General features: G+C 41.4%; 1 protein-coding gene across 1 annotated transcript in view; it reads left to right on the forward strand.

Moving 5' to 3' along the window:
* The window catches only part of PATJ (PATJ crumbs cell polarity complex component), a 151,287-nt gene that overhangs the window by 51,811 nt on the left and 77,999 nt on the right, over positions 1–21,477 (forward strand). Inside the window, exons 8-14 of the mRNA XM_086617077.1 lie at positions 643–1,014; positions 2,004–2,124; positions 3,244–3,400; positions 5,479–5,656; positions 6,590–6,700; positions 8,434–8,511; positions 11,604–11,721. Of these exons, the coding sequence (XP_086473203.1) occupies positions 643–1,014; positions 2,004–2,124; positions 3,244–3,400; positions 5,479–5,656; positions 6,590–6,700; positions 8,434–8,511; positions 11,604–11,721 (1,135 nt within the window). The remainder of the gene's footprint in view (positions 1–642; positions 1,015–2,003; positions 2,125–3,243; positions 3,401–5,478; positions 5,657–6,589; positions 6,701–8,433; positions 8,512–11,603; positions 11,722–21,477) is intronic.

Here is a 21,477-nt window from a genome sequence, read left to right on the forward strand (position 1 = left end):
TTCCCCTCCTTTGTCCCCCCTTTTTCCCCCCTTTTTTCCCCCCTTTTTTCCCCCCTTGTTTCCCCCTTTTTCCCCCCTTTTTCCCCCCTTTCCCCCCCCTTTCCCCCCCTTTTCCCCCCCTTTTCCCCCTTTTTTCCTTTTTCTCCTTTTTTTCTCCTTTTTTTTCTCCTTTTTTTTTCTTGCTGATACTGTTGCATAAGCAAACACTTAGGCTGTTTTTTATTTAGCTGCTGGTATTGTAAGAAATGTACATTCATTTGTAAAGTGATAGCAGATAAGTCTGGGGCACAGAGATGCTTTAGCTAGATTTATGTATACTTTTTCCTGTAGGTTTTTTAGTGTTATTTAATAATTCTCATTCCCGATCTTCAGTCCAGATTGGTTATTTTGAACGGCTGCAGCAATAGCTAAGCCGTGCAACTTATATTTCTTTATATTTAAAAAAAAAATTGCCATGTCTACTTTTGGTGTTAAAATCGTAAGTCAGAGAGTGTATTTTCTTTTGGAAAGTGCAAAAGAGAAAAGATTTTCCCTTTAAAAATCAGGATGTACTTTTAATATGGGCTTAACCTAAAACATAGTTTTAAAAGAGTTAGCAAGAAATATAATGTAAAATTGATATTCCTGTAATGTTTTATGCAGGGTTTCAGAGATGAAACACCTTTTAAAGAAGAACTTGTTGACGAACCAAGTTTGGACTTGAGAAGGTCATTTCAGCTTTCTCAAAATGACAATGAGTATGAGAAGGAGTCCTGGGAGATGCATGAATTTCTGAAACCCAGAACAGAAGAAACGGATGAAGAACGGGAAATGTTGGTGGATGATGAGTATGAAGAAGATTCAGACTTCCTGAAATATAATGCATCATGTGGACAGAAGACGACTTCAGAGAGACACCTCGATTCAGAACAATGGGCAAAGCAACTTGAGACTACTGAAATGCAAGACTTAAGATCCAGTGTTAACTTCAGTCCAAAACAGTCCCTGGAATACTCATTCAATAAAGATCAAATGGTAAGAAGTGCTCTGTTGGTCTCAGTGCTGTACCCTGACCATGGGACCCATACCTCAAGGCAAATTCCAGATCTAAATTCTGTAAGGAGTCTTTCTAAGGAGGCATCCTGTACTTGCGTCTGCTTTCCAATCTCTAACTTGTGGACTCAGTTCTTTTTTGTAAGCTGTACTAATATGGGACATGTCAGTAATAGCAGAATGTCAGTTTGTGGTTTTAATAGTCCAAGGGCTTCAGCAGCGATGTCAGTGAAAGGAGGTCCCTCTTTTCCTCGTTATTTTAAATCCAAATCAGTTCCTTGAGCCAGGTGATAGTGCAGTTGAACAAAAAAATTATATGGCAGAAGCAATTGTTACAAGCATGCTGGTGAATGAAGGAGTAGGAGACAGAACTTCAGGTAAATTGATAATCTTACTTATATATCCTCCTCAAGTATTCTGAGAATTACTTTTTTTCCTTCTGAGTCTTTGTTGTTCACTTGCTAAACAAAAAAGTGATATTATCAGCCTTCCATGCACCAGCTTCCGAGATGTATGCTTTTGTATGAAAAAAAATGAAGTGGAGAAGGATTTAATATCACAGCCACACAGCGTTTCAAGTTTTGTTTGACTTGTCCCCTTATGCACCATGTACCTAAGCAGGCTAAAATGCAGCTTCTAGGGACGGTTTTGTGCCAGAGTGCACAATATTAAATTTATACATTTGTCACTTAAAAACAAATGAGCAAGAGTAAAGAATTTCTTGTCTGGATTACAGGCAAGGAGAAAGATACAGTTGCTTTATATTGCAATTGCACATAACGTTTTTCATGCCTCTTTTTAATACAGTGCACAAATGAGCAGTTAGTATTTCATTGTTATCTGAATAAATATGAATGTAGTTGAGCAAATGTGAATGTTTGCTGTGAAAATCAAAGTTCATGTCAAATACTTCTGTATAAGTTGATGCCATTGCTTTCTAACTTTAATTACTTTTTTTCTCCTCTGTGAAGTGTGAAGAAAATGCTAGTATCAGTTCACTATCTTCTGGAACCACAGCACAGCGTGGCTACCATAAAGACACATTTGATACTGAAACTACCCAGTCAGGAGCAAAAGTCGAGATGGATTTAGGTTTGTAAGAAGTTTCTTCTTTATCTTATAATTTCATATTTACAAATTTAAATTTTATGCCGAAACACAAATTCTTTCAAATGATAAAATATTCAAATGAAGACTTCTACAGGCTTAAGACAATCTGGCTTTAAATATGTTTCAGCTTCATAATCTTGCTTCTTCCTCCAAATCTTTACCTACAGTTGTCCCAAGTGGTATGGAAAGTGGCTACAGCTTTGTCCTGCCTGTGGAAAATCACTTTCTCCTATGTGGCTATGTCCACAGTAGGACTCCATGCACAAGAACAATAGCTCATGCCTGTGATTTCTGTCAGGAATTTCTCTCAATCACTTTTGGTCGCTGCTTTTATAGATTTTTGCACTTTAAAAAAAAAAAAAAAAAAAAAAGACAGGCTGCGGAGGTGACTTTCCCACAACCAAAATTTGCAAGTGGTAGATAATTGCTCCATATCTTGGTTTTGTAATTTGCACTCAGGAGCCAAGTTTCTCCTTGTCAGATGGCCAGAGATGGATGGTTAGAACTTGGTAGATCATCAGGGAAGTAAATGTATCAACGTGCTTGAGATAGCACTCGCTGGTTAGAAGAAAGGAGGCTGGGTTGTTTCCTTTCTTTGTCACCTTCGTCTTGTACAGCAGACAGTGTGTCAGCTACAGTGACAAACTGATGACTCTTGCAAGGAGCTCTGGTGGTTTAATTGATGTTGATACTTATGTCACCAAAATTATGTCAGTTTTCTCCAGCATGATGGGGTTCTGTGCTGGAGCAGGGCTTTGCACCGCTCTCCCTACACAAGGGATGGATTCACTATTTCTAATCACATGGTTTGGTGAGGAGCATCTAAGTGGTACCTAAGCGTGTCTCGGTTCCACAAAGATTCCGTTTTTCCTGTTTTTACTTGGGTGCATGTGCATAAGAAGCAAGGTGCTATAAGAAAGTGTTTAGTGTGGTCTAAACTTCCTTCAAAAATAAATGTTCTGTGTCTCTAAGCCTCTTGATCATCATACAACATCCCCGTTTGGAACATGGTGAGCTAAGGCCTTTCTTTCCAAGGGTGGTAACTGGTAGGTGCAGGGACAGAGGAAGCAAAAGTTCACATCCATACCTTTTCTTCTTCAGGTACAAAGCTTCGAATTGACTCTAAAGGACCTGGGCTTGCTGTTGATCTGGAAGCTATTGAAAAGGAAGGACTAAAAGGGGAGAATTCTGTTTTTTCCAAGAACGTGGAATCTGGGAGAGTAACCACCTTAGTTCAGCCTAGAACGGCGTTGTACAGGTATGGAGAAAGACTTCGGGTTTTGGAAGATTTTCAGTTAATGATCTTAACTGTCTTCTTGCTTTACTTAGCTGACTAATCATTAAACGCCGTGTGAAACAGTAAGACGTACGTAGATGGCCAGTTCTATGACTTTTGCCCGAGGAACTGATTTTTGCCTTGCAAAAATGCCTTGCTTTACTGAATCTTTACTTCCCACATTTCCTCTGCTGAGTACTGGGACAGAAAAGTTCAAATGGCTGTTTCCTCCTTTGCTTACTCCATGCCGAGGGGAGTATGGATGTGGCCTGGAGGAGACGGACGTAGCCTTTACCAGCAGCATTGGCCATTCCTGCTTGAGGAGCTCTCCCCATAGCTCCTTACCACAGCTCTGTCCTCTTGGTTTTCCCTTTCCCTTGTTCTTCCTTTTGGGAAGAGCTGTTCAGCCACGGCTCTTAGGCCTGGGCAGGAAATTTTAGTTTTTCCAGTGCTGCTGAGAAGCCTTGAGCTGGCACTGGTCGTAGGTATTTGCCACACCTGTCAAGTGTCCCATACTTCCCTCACCAGTTTTGGGTGAGCGGGTAGGATCCACAGACAATGCATGCAAGAACGTATTGTTTCAACCTTTCCGTGGAGACATGCAGTTCCTTACTTCTGTTCCTATTCCGTGAATAGGCGAGTCATGGAGGATAAAAGTTTAATTAACGCCCTGTTGTGGGGTGTTTAATGGAATACACTGGATCTGTTCTCCCAGTTACATCGTGATCTGTTTTCTGGTCAGCTGGGTGGGTTTTATCATGTTTAGATCCCTCCATAAGAATCACAGCATGTTTATCAGAAAGCAAATGTCAGTTGCTTTAACAGTCGTTTCGAATGAGTAAATGCAGCGCAGGTTTGTGTATCACAGAGCAGCTTATAAATTTGGTCTGCCCGTCGTGTTTGTTTCTGGAGCATTCCTTAGGTACGTTTAAACCTAAATACAAAAATTCCCATCTAGTCTGTTGACTCTGCACATTTGGTTTAAACTGGACAGTGTGAGAAGACGTTGCTGTCTCGCTGCCAGATACAAAGTATGCAAGGAATTGTGACCTGGCATGGGTGATGCCTTTTTTATTTATTTTTTTTTTCCATTCCTCCCCTTCCTCTGCCCCTAATTAGTGAATTACCTGAGAGAGAAGAAGGAGAAGGAGAAGAAACTCCAAACTTTAGCCACTGGGGACCACCACGGACGTATGTTCATATGGTTACGTTATTTCTTCCTGTTTACCTTATGTCTTTTTTTCTGTGAGCCCAATTAGTTCTCATGTTTTTTTTTTCTCCCCTCCTCTGCCAATAACTTTAAGGTACTTGTCTACCTTGGGCTTTCTTAGATACAGTGAATTTTTAACAGATGTTCAACAGAATTATGCCTTCTATTTATACAGCTGACTTGGGAAAGCTTGGCAGGTTTACATCGTGGATGACCTACAAGTTCTTGCTCATTTAATAACTATTAGGTGTGAACAATGCGCATAGTGCTGCTGTCTCCTTTTCCATGGGTTCTCTGCTAAACTTAGTGGCAGAATTCCAAATTGCCAAGCCAAGTTTTAGCCACATCCTCGTTGCATTGTTAACGTTTTTAGGTGAATTGTTTTTATGGTCCTAAGTAAAATATGATGAGAAAATTTAATCAGCTTAAGCTGATTAATATGCATCTGATACACTGAAGTCAGTGTTCAGAAATTTGTATGAAATGCTTCATTTTATTATTTGTCTAGCATACCACTTGCAGTATTTGCCATTTCCAGACAATTTGGTCAAACTGAAAGAGGATGAGCGTTTACTTGAAGACCTGCCTGTTTTACCCTAACTTTCTCTGAAATAAAAGCCCATCAGAAGGGCCGTGGGCAGGCGTTGGCAGCAGAATTTTGTTCTTTTTGTTGGGTGAGGTCTACTCAGGGTATAAAGCCACTTCTGCTGAGAGCGTTCTTAGGCTTCTGGCTTTATCCCTTTACTCTATTAAATCTTGAAAGACCAGAAGCTTATAAGTTTTTAAGGCTTTGCATTTGTAGTTTAAAAAACTGTTTCATGCTGTTAAACTACCGCATGTATTTTTTCAGTGTTGAGATCTTTAGAGACCCTCACGTGTCTCTTGGAATCAGTATTGTTGGTGGACAAACCGTCATAAAGCGCCTGAAGAATGGAGAAGAACTTAAAGGGATCTTTATCAAACAAGTTTTGGAAGACAGCCCAGCAGGAAGAACAAGGGCTTTAAAAACTGGAGATAAAATACTTGAGGTAAATGCAGCTAAACCTACCTTTTCATTTTAAGAAATAAAGATTGACTCAGCTTTGGGAGGAGGGAGGGACAAAATACCGCCACTACTTCATAAAGTATTGTCAACGCTGTGTTTTGAAAACTGAAAGAAACCCTTGATGTTGTCTTTTCTTATTTTAAGATCTGACTATGGAGCTCTTAACATTTTCCTCTATATTTCAGAAAAGATAGGCCCTCAGATACGATGAGGACATGGAAAAAAATTACTGCCACCTCCTCGTATAAATTAATAATAAGTTATAGCATACCTTTATAAGCATAAAATATAATATATGTAAGAACATAGACTCTTCATGCTGAAATTTGGACTGTTGTTTTGTATGTGTGAACTTGGAGTAGTTAGCAGTCTGCTTAACGACTGCTCTGGGGAGAATCCCTGATTCTGGCAGGTGCTGTAGGGGAGAATGCTATTCCCAGCTCTCATCTCTGGCTCCATGTTGATTTTTTTTTATTAATATTTTTTAATTTATTTTTCTCCAAATGAACACTTCTGAATCTGGGTTCCTAAGCTTACAGTGCTGCTCTTGTATGTGCTTTAGGGTTGCGTGTGATGTTTTGAAAAATTAATTCAAGTCAGGTTTAGTTCACAAACAGGTGAAATCTGAAAGAGTTGTATTGTACCTACCATTTTGTTTAGCGTTCTCTGACAATCTTATTCTTTATGTTTTTATCTGGAAGAATTGCTGTGGGATCATATGGCCATCTTTTAATTCAGAATACTAAGTAATATACTTTTCCTTAAACCATCATGGAAATATGCTTTAAAAATAATTTCTCTTGACTGCTTTGGTGCATTCCTCAGATACGCTAATCTTCTGTGAATGTGTGTGACCTCTTGTAATGACTCTGTGCCAGAACCAAGCTACCTAATAAAAATAAACACTGTTTGTTAGGTTTCTGGAGTAGACCTGCAAAACGCTACACATGAGGAAGCAGTAGAAGCTATCAAGAACGCGGGAAATCCTGTTGTGTTTGTGGTTCAGGGTTTGTCTAACATACCAAAAGTAAGTTTATTTCTATTTTTATTCGAAAACTTATGGAAAGTGTAATATGCATCTTACTTTAAACTTGGCTAAATTTCTTTCAGTGAGTTCCATCAATTTTTGTATCCATCCTTTCTGTCAGAGTTTCTGCTTATAGACCAGGATTGATTGATTACTTGTCTGGCCTGATTTGAAACCTTGTTTCTCTGATGTAAATCGAGTGGGTGTAAATCTATTGACTAGGTGTTAATTCAGTTCTCCCACCTGTGTAATTGAGTCTGGCTCTCTGTATTTTGATTTGTTTGTATTTCAAAATCTAAAATTATACTCTTGTTATCCAAATGAACTAAAGTGTAATTAAAATTAGTCAGATTCATACTAGCAACTCCATGTAAAATGTGTCACCAAAGAGACCTGAAGTAGTTCATAGACTCTTAGAATGGTTAGGGTTGGAAGAGACCTCAAAGATCATCCATCACTGTCACTATCATCTATCCCAGATCATCTATCTGGGAGCAAGTTAAATTTAAAGCCATTCATGCATCTCCTTGTCTTCAAGACCAAGGCAAGAAGCCTTGTAACACCTTAGTAAGAAAAGGTATACAGTTCTGCCTGCCTTGAAGTACTTGCAAAATGCAAGTACTCCAATGCTTCCATGTACTTTTGCTGTAATTTGAGAAGTTAGTTGGGAATTTTGGTGGATTAGTAGACCTGCGGAGACCTTTTGGCAACTGTAGCTGAATCTGGCACAACTGTGTCTGTTATTTTTCCAGTGCTTCAGGGAGTCTTTCAAAATTCATTAAGACTTCCACCAGCTAAGCTGGGAAGGTGCTCAAGCAATGATGGCAAAAGTCAGTGATAGTAACTGAGTTGGCTCCCTTTCTGTATTGGCTTTTTCACAGAAAAGATAAAAAAAAACACCTGTTCAGCTGCATCTCTGAACCTTACTTTCCTAGTAAATCTAGGGAGATCAAGGGAAAGCTGGATAACTCGAAATTTGAGTTGTTTGCTTTGAACTGTAGGCTGTAGGAAACTGGACATGCACAGACTTCCAGCAGTACTGAGCAGTCCCAACTCCCATTCACCACAATAAGATGCTGCCAGAGAAGTGGGAATATATTACAATTTGTGGAACAGTAGAAGACAGGACTGAAAAGGCACCCAGGAGTAGTAGCCATTTCCTTTTGTAGGGACCGATCTTGTGACCCAACACGAGGCCTTACTTTGCTTACACATCACACAAAACATTGCTTACTCACGCTTTGAGTACTTCTTTCTTTGAGCTTAAACTACTTGCCTGCCACTGGCTGTGATCAAAATGCCCTAAAAGTTTCCCCTTGAACTAATAAAGAACAGCAAGGAGAAATATCACATGGAGGCTAAATGTGCTGTCTTTTGTAAGGTGTCTGTGTGCGTGGACACTGGTCTCTGTCTGAATAATTAAGAACTGACACTTCAGGAGTCCACGCTGAGCTCTGCATCAAGGGTGTACATCTGTGTTGTTGACTTCAGAGTACTATTTAATTGAATGAAGAGATGGGGCTAGATATCCAACAGTGAGAAATAAAAATAAGTGGAGAATGTTTATAATTCAATAAATGTAATTTCAAACCTGCGCTGCAATGCCCTTCTACATGGGACAAAATGAAGAGTGCACTGGGTAGCTTCATTGTTGTCATTCCCTGACTTTTGGATGTTTGTTTTGTGGCTGTAATGCTCTTTCTAATGTGTGTAATATATCTGTTGGTTTTCAGGTGGCTTCTGCTGTACAGACTAAGGGAATCAATGTCAGCAAAGATCAGGATGCAGACAAGGAAAATAAGATTGAAAAGGTATTTATTCCATTCAATACTATACTCAAGTTTTACTAAATCAAATAGTATAATAGCATGCATTATAGCTCTATGATAATCTCCTGCGGAAGTCTGAAATGAAATTTGAGCTGGTTTGTTGAAATATCTTCGATTGAAGTAGTTTTTGCCAAATTTTTGCCAAATACAGGGCAGGTTTCTGACAAAATTTCTGTGGGTCTCCCCTGGGTGCTGAGACCCTGTACTTATTGCAGCTCTTCACTGGCATCTTTCTGGAAGTACCAGCTTTGCTCCACGAGGAGGCAAATTGATTCTCTTTGTTCAGTAGAAATAGAGAAATAATAACGTGTACACAAATAATATCCTTAATATGAGGCTGGCTGAAATTCAGTAAAATCATGTTATAGGATAATTAAATCTGCTAAGTCTCCTACATTTCCCATTGCTGTGTAAAACAAGGAAATGACCGAGTGATCTGTAGCTGGCCAGATAATTGTGAAGCAATTACTGCGCAGTAACTTTCAAACAACTTCACAGTGGATTTGAAAGAGAAAAAAAATCTGTTTGGTGCAAACTAGTGGATTTGTTTTAATCATTGCAATAAGGGAAAAATTTAATTTCTTTTTCCCAGCCAGATTTGCTCTAATGGCCTAGGTGTTTTCCTGTGGGATCTGCACTGGCTGATGGGTGTAGGTCAGGTACTTGGAGGGTGTCAGAGCTGGAGGAGCAGAGACAGAATTAGTGCAGACAATAACTTTTGCCCGGTGCGGCTTGACGTGCCAACTACAAATACGATGAAGTTTTCTTTTGATCCTACTCCGTACTCTGGTGTGTGGTGGATACCCGAGAAGGCCCTCTTGCGTCCAGAAGTTTTTGTAAGACTCCTTTCAGATCCTGTCACTTACAGAAGCTACGAGGCTCAGTTATTCAAAAAAATCAAGAAATGTGTTGAAGTCATGCCTTTGTGCCAGTGGATAATACTTATAATGAAGCAGTTACAATCTCCTTTTCTTGGTTTTGTTATCTGTATTTCTAATCTCCAAAGCACTCATCCTCTTGCAATGCGCTGCCTTTCATCTCCAGGACTCCAGCGTGTCGCGTTCCGTAGCGTTCGGAGGTTAAAGAGGGAGCCTAATCTTTTTCAAACCTTTTTCATCTATTGGTGCTGTAAACTGGTGGGAGGAATATAGAAGAGCTTCAGAGCATAAATATGTAGCTCCTTTTTAGCTTTGAACGTTGATTCACAAAGCAGTCATACTGTGCTACAGTAAGGGCCATCTCGGAGTCGGAAAGAGTTGCTATTAGTGGATTACTAGTCCACGTCCCTGTGGGGAATCAGTGATATTTCTAGTCCAGTCTTCAAAGTGTCACAAAGGACTTTGGTTTGAAAGCAGCCGCATCCAGCTGGAAAATCTGCCTGTTCCTGTATGATGAATTATCTTTTCAGTGCTGAAGGTTTTCTCTTATTGCTGTTTATCCTCCTCTATTGATCTGTTTGTTTAAAAATGATCACTTGAAGTCATTTATATAAAATCACTTAAAACAATTGAGCTTCTTGTAGACAAACCAGATATTAACGTTGTTTTGCTGACTGACTATGTAAACTGTGCTTTTGCCTCTGTTCTGGAAAGGGCTGTGTTCATACAAAAACGTGGTGTAATGGAGTTGCTCCAGCACAATTTACTCATCTGGGTTTTCAGTGGGCCAGGAGGGATGGGAGAAGCTTGTCCTAAGCCATAGCAAACTTATGCATCTCCTGTAATTTCACACAGACTTTCTAACAAATGTTTAAGGTCTTGAAAAGCCAAAGGGTCAACATTTAGACTCTGAGTTATTACTAAATTATATTGACACTGATCTGTCATAGGTATCTGAAAATGGGGTCGCAGGTTTTCCATCTTTACTTGCTCAATGGTGTAAAATGTGAGTCCTCTCCTCCTTTCTGGATCTTCTGGATTTTGCAGTTTTACCTGTGCTGGCGTCAAGCGAAAAGTGGGAGGTGTATTTGGTATATTGTATACTTTGAGGAAACAGCTGTCCTATTTCCAAGTGCTCTTCTTATACACTGTACCACTACTATTGGATTGAATTAATTTCATTTATTATTGTTATGCTGTCTTCAATGCAGCACTTCCCCTTTCTTAAGTGGATGGGATGACGTTTATCTTATCTCACAAAATTTTCTATGGAGTTTACGTTGCGGTTTGCTAGTTAGACTACTCTAAAATCTTAAGCCTGATTTTGTACAGAAATCCATATGCAGGTTCAGCTTTCACTGTACACAGTGAAAAAAGTTTTCTGGGTTTGATGTTTGGGTGTTGAGGCGTATTTCCCAGCTATAGAAGAAATTAATTACGGGCATTCTGGTTGCTCTAATGGCATATTATACTCAGTGTTCCCTTTCTAAAGTGCATCCTGCTATTAGCAGTGGGGTTGCATGGGATACAGCTGGATGTAATTTATTGAAATCATGTAGCCAACTGAGGCACGATCCCGTTACTTGGAGCTATAAAAACAGTTGCTGGGACAAACAAGCGCCTATTTTCATTAGATTCAGAGCCTCTTCTTTATGCCTGCGATGCGCCGCTATATGCATCACTATAGGAGCTGCCTGTATTTATGTGAGGTAATAGAATTTTATTGGAAGTTATCATTTCAAAATCTTTTTAAAACTTAAGCCAAAATACAGATGAACTCTAGTGCTTAAATATTCGTAGATGCACTAAGAAGATTGAGTTTTTATTTTGTATTTAAAGATTTGGTTCTTATCAGTACCAGACAATTATGTTGTTGAGTCTCTGATAAGAAATAGGGTATAATTTAATGTTTATTTTTAACCCTTGACTAATGTTCACACTCTCATGTTTAAGATGATACGCAAGTATTTTGTCAGCAAGTAAATGTGCATACACAATTGTATTTTCTTTTTTTGATGTTCAGTGTCACTTCGTGTTCTGATTTCTTGCATTAAAACTGTATGCTACAGAATTCAGCACTGTAATTAAGTGCTGTGTGTGTACACACAGTGCAGTAGACAATAGGATAATAGCATTTTTTTTTTCTTGTGCAGGGTGGTTACAAAACATGTAACTATTTGTCTTTGAATCCATTAGAGAAAATACGGGGCTCCACCTCCAATGAAATTGCCACCTCCTTATAGAACACTTGAAAGACTGCATGCAGAGGAAGCTAACGTGGATGAAGAGGAGGATGAGGATGCTTATACAGAGAGTGAGTAGTGCCACAATCGTTACATCAGATTACATTATGGAACACAATCAGATTGTGATAAACGTATCTGCCGTTTATTGCTTGTGTTGTGGGAAGTAGTGCTCAGTGTGGCAGTAGCCTCTAATCCTCAACACTGTTCTTACTGAGGGCTACTGACTTGTAACTTTGGTAGTCTTGTCTGCTCAGCCAGGCTCCTATAGCTCTTCTCTTCTGAAGAGATGTTGGAAGGGCTCTGTTTATTTTTAGTCTAAAAATATCTAAGCCATGTCTAGAGGACTTGCTTTGGCAGTGATGTCAGCAGTGAAGGGCAGATGTTGTGCTTTATTGTTGTAGTTGCAGTGGCAGTTGAGCAGACGTAGGTTGAGAACCACTGGTGCATGGTCCTTGTCCAGAAAAGCCTGGAGTTGATTTCAGGCAATGCCGTTCAAGCAAAATATTTTCCTTTAAAAAGAAAAATCTGCTGATTTATTGTTTCAGTACTCTACTGAAAATAGGATCTCCTTTTTTTGTAGTGTCTGTTATGGGAAAGGTTCTGCAAGTGTCCAGTTCTGGGTTTTGCAATCAATTATGACGATATGCACTCTGTAGAAGAGCAGTGACCTAAAGAGTAGGATGCAGTGCAACGTGAGAGCTTCCGGCAGCGTGACTTACATTCCAGCATTCTGTTGTATGCTTCGTTAATTACAACTTTAGATAAATTGAATGTTTTTATCTATAGCTTATCTTCCAGCTATCTTGTCACTCCAGCCAGCGAGTCGGCTTTGTCGGAGGCCCATCTCAAGTGTATGTACACCAACGCACGCAGCATGGGAAATAAACAGGATGAGCTAGAGATGCGTGTACATGAGCAGGGCTACGACCTTATTGGCATCACGGAGACGTGGTGGGACGACTCCTATGACTGGAGTGTCAACATGGAGGGGTATAAGCTTTTTAGAAAGGACAGGAAGGGGAGACGAGGAGGGGGTGTCGCTCTCTACGTCAGCAACCGGCTGGAGTGCGTGGAGCTTCGCCTGGGGTCGGAGGACGAGCTGACAGAGAGCTTATGGGTCAAGATTAGAGGACGGGGACGGATAGGGGATGTTACGGTAGGAGTCTGTTACAGGCCACCTGGCCAGGAGGACAGAGCAGATGAGGCGCTTTATAGCCAGATAGGAGCAGCCTCGCGGTCACAAGCCCTGGTCCTCATGGGGGACTTCAACCACCCTGACATCTGTTGGAGAGACAATACGGCAGGGCACAGGCAGTCCAGGAGGTTCCTGGAATGCGTGGATGACAACTTCCTCCTGCAGGTGATAGAGGAGCCGACAAGGAGGGGTGCCATGCTTGACCTTGTGCTCACCAACAGGGAGGGACTGGTGGGCGATGTGAAACTTATGGATAGCCTTGGCTGCAGTGACCACGACACAGTGGAGTTCAAGATCCATGGGGCAGCAAGGAAACCATTCAGCAAGCTCTGTACCCTAGACTTCAAGAAGGCGGACTTCGGCCTCTTGAAGCACCTGATGGGCAAAGTGCCGTGGGAGGAGGCCCTGGAGGGACAAGGGGCCCAGGAAAGTTGGTCCACATTCAAGGAGCACCTTCTCCAAGCTCAGCAGAGGTGCATCCCGACGAAGAACAAGTCGGGCAAAAAGACCAGGAGGCCGGCGTGGATGAGCAAGGAGCTCCTGGACCAACTGAAAATGAAGAGGTTAGCCTACAGAGGGTGGAAGCGGAGACAGATAGCCTGGGAGGAATACAGAGAAGCTGTAAGAGTGACCAGGGATCAAGTGAGGAAGGCTAAAGCCCTAAAGGAATTGAATTTGGCAAGGGATATAAAAAGCAACAAGAAATGCTTCTATAGGTATGTAGGGGACAAAAGGAAGTCCAAGGAGAACATAGGCCCCCTCCGGAAGGATACTGGTGCTCTGGTTACCCGGGACATAGAGAAGGCTGAGGTACTCAATGAATTTTTTGCCTCAGTCTTCACTGGTAAAGCCTCTTGTCTTACCACCCAAGCTGTGGAAAGAACTAGCAGGGACTGTGAGGATGAACCACCGCCCACTGTACTTGAAGACCAGGTTCGAGAACATCTGAGGAACTTGAAGGTGCACAAGTCCATGGGACCTGATGAGATCCATCCGCGGGTCCTGAAGGAACTGGCGGATGAAGTTGCCAAGCCACTGGCTATTGTATTCGAGAAGTCGTGGCGGTCTGGCGAGGTCCCCGATGACTGGAAGAGAGGGAACATAACCCCCATTTTTAAAAAGGGGAACAAGGAGGACCCGGGCAACTACAGACCGGTCAGCCTCACCTCTGTGCCTGGCAAGGTCATGGAGCAGATTCTCCTGGGAACCATGCTAAGGCACATGGAGAGCAAGGAGGTGGTGGGTGACAGCCAACATGGCTTCACCAAAGGCAGATCGTGCCTGACCAACTTGGTGGCCTTTTACGATGGGGTGACAACATCGGTGGACAAGGGTCGACCAACGGATGTCATCTACTTGGACTTGTGCAAAGCTTTTGACACTGTCCCGCACGACATTCTTCTCTCTAAACTAGAGAGTCATGGGTTTGATGGATGGACCACTCGGTGGATAAGGAATTGGCTCAATGGCCGCACTCAGAGAGTAGTGGTCAACGGCTCGATGTCCAAGTGGAGACCGGTCACGAGTGGCGTCCCTCAGGGGTCCGTGTTGGGCCCGGCCCTCTTCAACATCTTTGTCGGTGACGTGGACAGTGGCATGGAGTGCACCCTCAGCAAATTCGCCGATGACACCAAGCTGTGTGGTGCCGTCGACACGCTGGAAGGGAGGGATGCCATCCAGAGGGACCTCGACAGGCTGGAGAGGTGGGCCCGTACCAACCTCATGAAGTTTAACCAGGCCAAATGCAAGGTCCTACATCTGGGTCGTGGCAATCCCAGGCATAAATACAGACTGGGTGGTGAATGGATCGACAGCAGCCCTGAGGAGAAGGACTTGGGAGTACTGGTGGACGAGAAGCTCAATATGAGCCGGCAATGTGCTCTCGCGGCCCAGAAGGCCAACCGCGTCCTGGGCTGCATCAAGAGGAGCGTGGCCAGCAGGTCGAGGGAGGTGATTCTCCCCCTCTACTCTGCCCTCGTGAGACCTCACTTGGAGTACTGCGTCCAGTTCTGGAGTCCCCAACATAAGAAGGACATGGACCAGTTGGAGAGGGTCCAGAGGAGGGCCACGAAGATGATAAGAGGGCTGGAGCACCTTTCCTATGAGGACAGGCTGAAAGAGTTGGGGCTGTTCAGCCTGGAGAAGAGGAGGCTCCGGGGTGACCTTATAGCGGTCTTCCAGTACCTCAAGGGGGCCTACAGGAAAGATGGGGAGAGGCTGTTCAGGAGGGCCAGTTATGATAGGACAAGGGGTAACGGTTTTAAAATAGAGGGAGGTAGGTTCAGGTTGGATATTAGAAAAAAATTTTTTACCATGAGAGTTGTAGAACACTGGAACAGGTTGCCCAGAGAGGTGGTGGATGCTCCATCCCTGGAGACGTTCAAGGCCAGGTTGGACAAGGCCCTGAGCAACCTGATCTAGTTGGAGATATCCCTGTTCCTTGCAGGGGGGTTGGACTAGATGACCTTTGAAGGTCCCTTCCAGCCCTAACGATTCTATGATTCTATGATTCTATGATTCCAGTAAAATATTTAGGAATACTAAAATTGCAGCTAGGAGTCCTAAATTATTTTCTAAAATTAGTTACCTTTTATTTTTTTCTCTTTACACTCTCTTGTACCAAATCAGCATAGATGTGGGGTCTTTGTTGGAGTTTGGTTTGGGTTTTTTGCTACAGTGATTTTTCTCATCATCTTGTGTCTTGGAGAGGTTTTTGTTTGCCCCAGTTATGGGTAAGTCAAAGCAGAAAGATGCTTTAGTAGCTTTTGACCTTGGAGTGACCATGGCTTCCATTCAGAGTGGAAGCTCCTAACTTGGGGCCTGCTGGTGGGAAAGCTCTTCCAGCTGCTCTGGCTGATTTCCTTGGCAATGGCGTGCCACTGAAGGCGAGATAATGAGTTTGGTTGGTTTGTCACTTTTAGGGCTGCTTTGGTGGAGGCGAGAAGGATTTTGGAAGGTTGTTCTCATGGAAACAGCAATGGGGGCACAGGAGCAGGGTGTTCAGCTCTGCCTCTGTTGCTTTAAGGGAAAGCTGCGAGTTCTTGAACCAGCTGAGGTTTTTCCAGAACTCCCCCTTACTGAGTTTGGCTTCTCATCTGTTTGAAATATGCCACATGGTTACCTCAAGAAGGTTTTTCAGTATTTTTGTGGAGAGTAGTAGTCAGGAGGAGTGTTTGACTGCAGCTTCCGTGGATGTTGGATGGAGTGTATCTTGAGCTTTCAAACCAACTCTGTAAACCCCCAATTGTAGCAAACCGGTTTCAGCTTGTTATTGAAGTTATAATTCCCAGTTAAAGAATATATTTGATAAGTAGCCTGACACTTGAGTTATCTAATCAGGCTATGCCTCAGTCTGAGTTCTTGCTAGACCTAAGTTAATACTTTGTACAGAAATAATTTCTTATTGATGGGCTTGGTCATTTTTTCAGCTGTTCTGCCATCCCTGATGATATTGCCAGCTGGGTCTAATAGCTGAAAAGGTAAAGCTGCTTCTGATATTAAATTTATCAGTCCTACCAAATCTGGCAGCAGCAAGCAGATCTTTTCAGATGAATCTCCTTCTCTCTGCCCTTTTTTACTGACTGAAGTTGAACATTTTGCAGTAGCCATCTTTCCCATGAATCGTGGAAAATCAAGATACGCATTTTCCGTTTTATTCTTCCCCACCTCATTCTGTTTCTTTAAAATAAAAAACAGGCTAAGGAAGCTTAAACTAAGTTTTTACCTCAGCCCTTGAAGTAAAAAGCATGTTAGAAATGATCTAGCTGTACTTAATGATATTAAGCATCTTGGCAGCTGTGGAATGGGGTTTTAGAGAGTCTCTTTTCTGTGATCACTTGAAAAAACAAAGTTTTCTTTGTAAATTCCAGTACGTTTTGGGTTTTTTTTTTGTGAACTGCTTGATGTTCATAACTTCTGTCCTGATTCTTGAGCAACTTTCTCAGAAATCTCAGTCCGGGCCAGTAGTTGCCTTTTTAACATGGTCCATTTGCATGTTCGTATGGGCCTATTCCTTACCCACTTATCTTACTAATTCTACTGGTTTTGTAACTTTAACTAATAATTTTCTGAGCATCATGGAATCATAGAATGGCATAGGCTGGAAGGGACCTCAGAGATCATCTAATCCACCCTCCCTGTCATGGGCAGGGACACCTCTCAACTAGACCCGGCTACTCAAGGCTCCGTCCAACCTGGTCTTGAACACCTCCAGAGAAGGGGCATGCACAACTTCTCTGGGCAATTTATTCAGTGAACAGATGAACTAGATTTATTGTCTACCTTATTTAGAAAACAAGGTACTTAAAAGGAGGAATTGTCAGCTCAGGTAAATTCATGTCATAGCCTCTCCTTCGTTCATTTGCTTCCCGTAGCTCTCAATCTGTGCCAATAGCATGGAAGGCCTTAGCAGGCGTTTTGAGGTGGGACAGCTGTTCAATCTGTCCTCTGGTTGTGCTCCTGATGGATTTTATTTTATTTTTCAAGCATTCTTATTAATGCAGCTGCAGTGTCACGAAGCTGCTCATCAATTTCTTTCATATTCCAGAAATTCTATACTTGCTCCACTAGACATTTTTTCTCCTCGCTTGTAACTTCTTTTGACCCATGCTCTCATCTTTTGTCTCTGTGTGCTTCATCATTCCCCATACTGAAAATGAAAGCAAAGCATTGTTAGTCTTCCTGCCATACTTAGAAATTTTTCTTTCTTTTCTGTCCCATCCATACTGCCTCACAGTCTCCGTGTTTTGTCTGTTTTTCCCTTAAAGTAGCTGAATAACCACCTTTTGGTATTGATTTGATTTTCCCTGTGGGATCTAAATCCACCTGACTTTTGGCAGTCTTCCCTTTTATTTCTGCTTTTCCACCACTGAGACTGTAGCTTTCATTGCTGACTTGTAACAAACAGTCATATCTTGTAGATGTTCTTCCTTTTCTTCTCAAAGGTTGGTTTTGAGCCAAATAGGGTGAATCCTTGTTGGGAATAGAACTACTAGGTAGCTCTTGGTTTAGAGAAGCTCCAGACATACTCCATGTTTTGGTGGTTTCAAAAGTTTAAAGAAGTTCCAGATTATTTTTTTTTTTCCAATGTATCCTCTTGCACCCAAGACTCTTAGTTTCCGACCTGCTTCTCTTTATATTTCAGTTTCATTTGAACTGTCATTACTTCCAATATTACTTTATAAATTCTTAAATAGTTTTTTTTGCTAGATTTTGAAGGCAAGTTGAAAATAGCATTTCTTCTTGTTTTATTTCTTTTTTTAGTGATGCTGTCAAATGCTGTCAAATATTTTATCAATATTCAACTCTAACCCTGTGTAATGTGGTTTTTGTTTACTCTCTGCTTTGACTTTACTGTTTTAAGGCTTTAAAATAGTTTTGTAAAACTTGTAGTGTGTGCATCTTGCTGCAAAAGGATCCTTCAAAATGCTTCGCCTTACAGACCTGAAAATGTTACAACATGGGTACGAAGTTTTAACTCCCCACACTAAAAACACCTCCTCCATGGCAAAGATTATTTTGGAGGAGGTCACTCTCCATGAAGAGCTTTTTTTAGGCGTCCCAAACCTTAAAAACAGCAGGTTTTGAATAGGATTTTTTTTTTTTTTTGTAATCAAAACAAGTAAAAGGAGGGGAGAGCATACAAAGGAGCTATTTGTACTTGCAAGCAGCTGTGCTGCAGGCTGCATCAATAGGCATTGGTGTGTTTTCCTTTAGTGGTGGAAGGCTGTAGGTATGCACCAGGAATCTGCTAATAGACTAATGTGCACCCTGTTGTGGCTTATGGCTATAATGAGGGGTTAGTAGTAAAAAGAAGCAGAGGAAATGGATGGGCAGAGTAGTTTGTAATGGAATGTTTTGTAAGGTTTTCCTTGGGGCATTCATAACTGTACAATTTAGATGTACTCTTGTGATTGAGTTGAAGCAATCGTAAGTTGGATAGGAAAGACCTTAAAGACCATGATAAGAAAACTGTAAAGACCGTTATAAGACCATATAAAGACAACTGTTGAAAGAACTTGGAATCTTTAATTTCAATTTATATTATATTTTTTAGTAAAACCTTTTGTCTAGTTAGTTGACTGAGATTGATCCAGTTGGTTTCAAATAAGTTGAAAATAATAAAAATAGATACTAATAAAAAATTTTTGAAAGGTGGCTAAGATAATGGACTAGATACTGCTGTGCTCAGACTTCCTGTCTGCAAGGGTATTTAACTGTATCTAATAAGGGGATAATAATGCCCCCTTCCTCTCATTTTGTCTCTAGATAATATAGAAATCAATGAAGCTGTGAGAAAGCATAATGATTTATCTTCCTAAAATGCTTTTTGAGGAATGGTGGTTTCTCTACCAAAGCAAGAGATTTTAAAACTTCTCTAGTGTTTTGACTTTGCGTTCCCCGTTGTGATAAACCCATGGCTTGCGAAGGGTGCAAGAGGAGGGTGTTGAGCACACGTGGAGGTTGGTTCAGACAAACCCTGTGGTCGAGGTAGGGTTGAGTTGGGGTTAGAAAGTGCTCGGGCTCGTGAGCAGGATGCCATCATCGCAGCCAAGGCTTCCAGCAGCTTCCATCGTGTCAATGGTAACCGCACGCACGTGAGAGGATGGCGGCTTCATTGGAAACAAAAGATGAGAAAAAGGAATAGAGTTCAGTTGAGACTTTGGGGAAGGTATGGTCAAGTGTACGGGATGTGCAAAAACATGACCTCGGGAAGCGTCTGCGTACTGCTGTGGGCAAAGATGGGAAAATGATCATGGGCGCTTTGGAAAAACACCAGCGTTATTAGCAATGACTAAATAAAAATGAAACCACTGATAAATCCAAATAATTCTTGAGGATCTGACGGTTTACAGTCTGTTTTATGCAAAGCTGTGCCAAAACAAAGTAAAAGCAATTCTTAATTTTGTTTTAATTTTTTCTTGGTGGGGAGGGGCACCCGAAAACAGGGATCTGCAGGTGAGGCAGCTCGTGTGGCCAAACCCTGCCTCTCCAATAGATGTCACTGCAATCAACAGCAAATAGAGATGATGTTCAAAGAGGAAGATGTAGCTGGGGAAAATGCTTCAAGCTTTGTGAAAATAAAATATGGGAAAAAATAGTAATTGCAGTATTTGGTTTTCTTAAATATAGCAACAAATGTATTTAGTACGGTGGATTTCCAAAGATCATGCAAGAGCCGGGATTAGATGGATAGAACAGTGACTTTCAGCTTTTAGCTCTGTGTTAATCTGTATTTAATATGACTCTGTACTGCTAATCTTCTTTTCCCATTCTTGTTCTGACCCATAATTAGCTAAAATCTGGAAGTTTTGTAACCCGCCCTAATACCAGATCCAGGAGGGCCGTACACGCTGGGTGGACTCGCACGCTGTTGTGCCACGTGAGGACAGATTACAGTGTTGGTGTCATTGTAGTCTGAGCTTGTGGGTTAGTTTGGAGGTTTGTTACTAGGCTGGATTTTTTTTTTACTCTATTTGTGAGTCACATGCACAGTTCTCATCATCTGATGAAGTATTGCGAAAGGAAATTACATTTTTGATGAATTAATAGTAAAAATGCAGCTGGGACTTCTTGTGGGTTTTTTTTTTTTTTTACTGTGTGCTTGTACATAATGCAGTGAACAGATGGCTTTGTGTGTGCTGTGATACATATTCTAAAGAAAGGACAATGAACTTAAAAAATGAACAAATTAATGGTATTAACAAAATAACAGCGTATTTTGATTTGGTTTAAATGCAGCATTTGGAATAGAGAATTAGTGAGGACTTCCCCAAATAACTAAGTATGTTTATAAATTTAGAGAGAGATTTTATCTTTGCTTTTTTTAATTACTAAATGATGTATTTTGAGTCTTTTCAATGTTTCAGTTCAGCACTCATTGCAGTAAAACTAATATTGCTTGTTTAGACTTTCAGCAAAATACAAGTTATGGTGAAGTTTGAGTCTCTCTTATGCTTATAATGACAGATTGCTTTTGTTTTCTGACCAAAAAAAAAACCAACAAGCAAACCCTATGCCACGAGCACACATCAGTGTTGGGAAACTGCAAGATTTGCAGGACTGGAAAAAAAGAACACATTTAATGAAGCCATTTGATAGGAGAAATTAATTTTTAACCCCTGGAGCTTGCATGGGAAGGATGCTTAGATGAATAACGTCTATTAACTGCTACTTTGCCAGGCAGCGGGTCATTAAGCACGATAGTACCTGCAGCTAACGGCCATACAAACAAAACGTTGGAGGTGACTCGTGTTTGGGGATAGAGATGTCACTGGAACGCTGGCAGAGTCAGCCAGAGCACAAACAGCAGCTGAAGAGCATCCGTGGGTCAGATGTGGGAAACCAGAGACCTGCTTCTCCCTCAGTACTTCCATAGGCAGCTTTGCTCTGCTGGCAGATGTAACTGTTAGCTCGTGGGTAGCTGGAAATTAATCTAATTGATGGCATCTCCTAATAGAAACAGACAGACGGTTTGCCCTTAAGGAGCGAAAAATCTCAGAAAAATAGGCCCAAGGTCGTCAGAAGAAAGACAAGCACCGAGTCGGTGTGTGATGAGGATTTGAGCTGCTTACAGCATTGCATGTTTGTCAGGAATGCAGATATCTTGAAGTACATGCTGGTACAGCAA

This window comes from Tauraco erythrolophus, chromosome 10 (assembly GCF_009769465.1).
Source record: "Tauraco erythrolophus isolate bTauEry1 chromosome 10, bTauEry1.pri, whole genome shotgun sequence".
Classification (NCBI taxonomy): Eukaryota; Metazoa; Chordata; class Aves; order Musophagiformes; family Musophagidae; genus Tauraco; species Tauraco erythrolophus.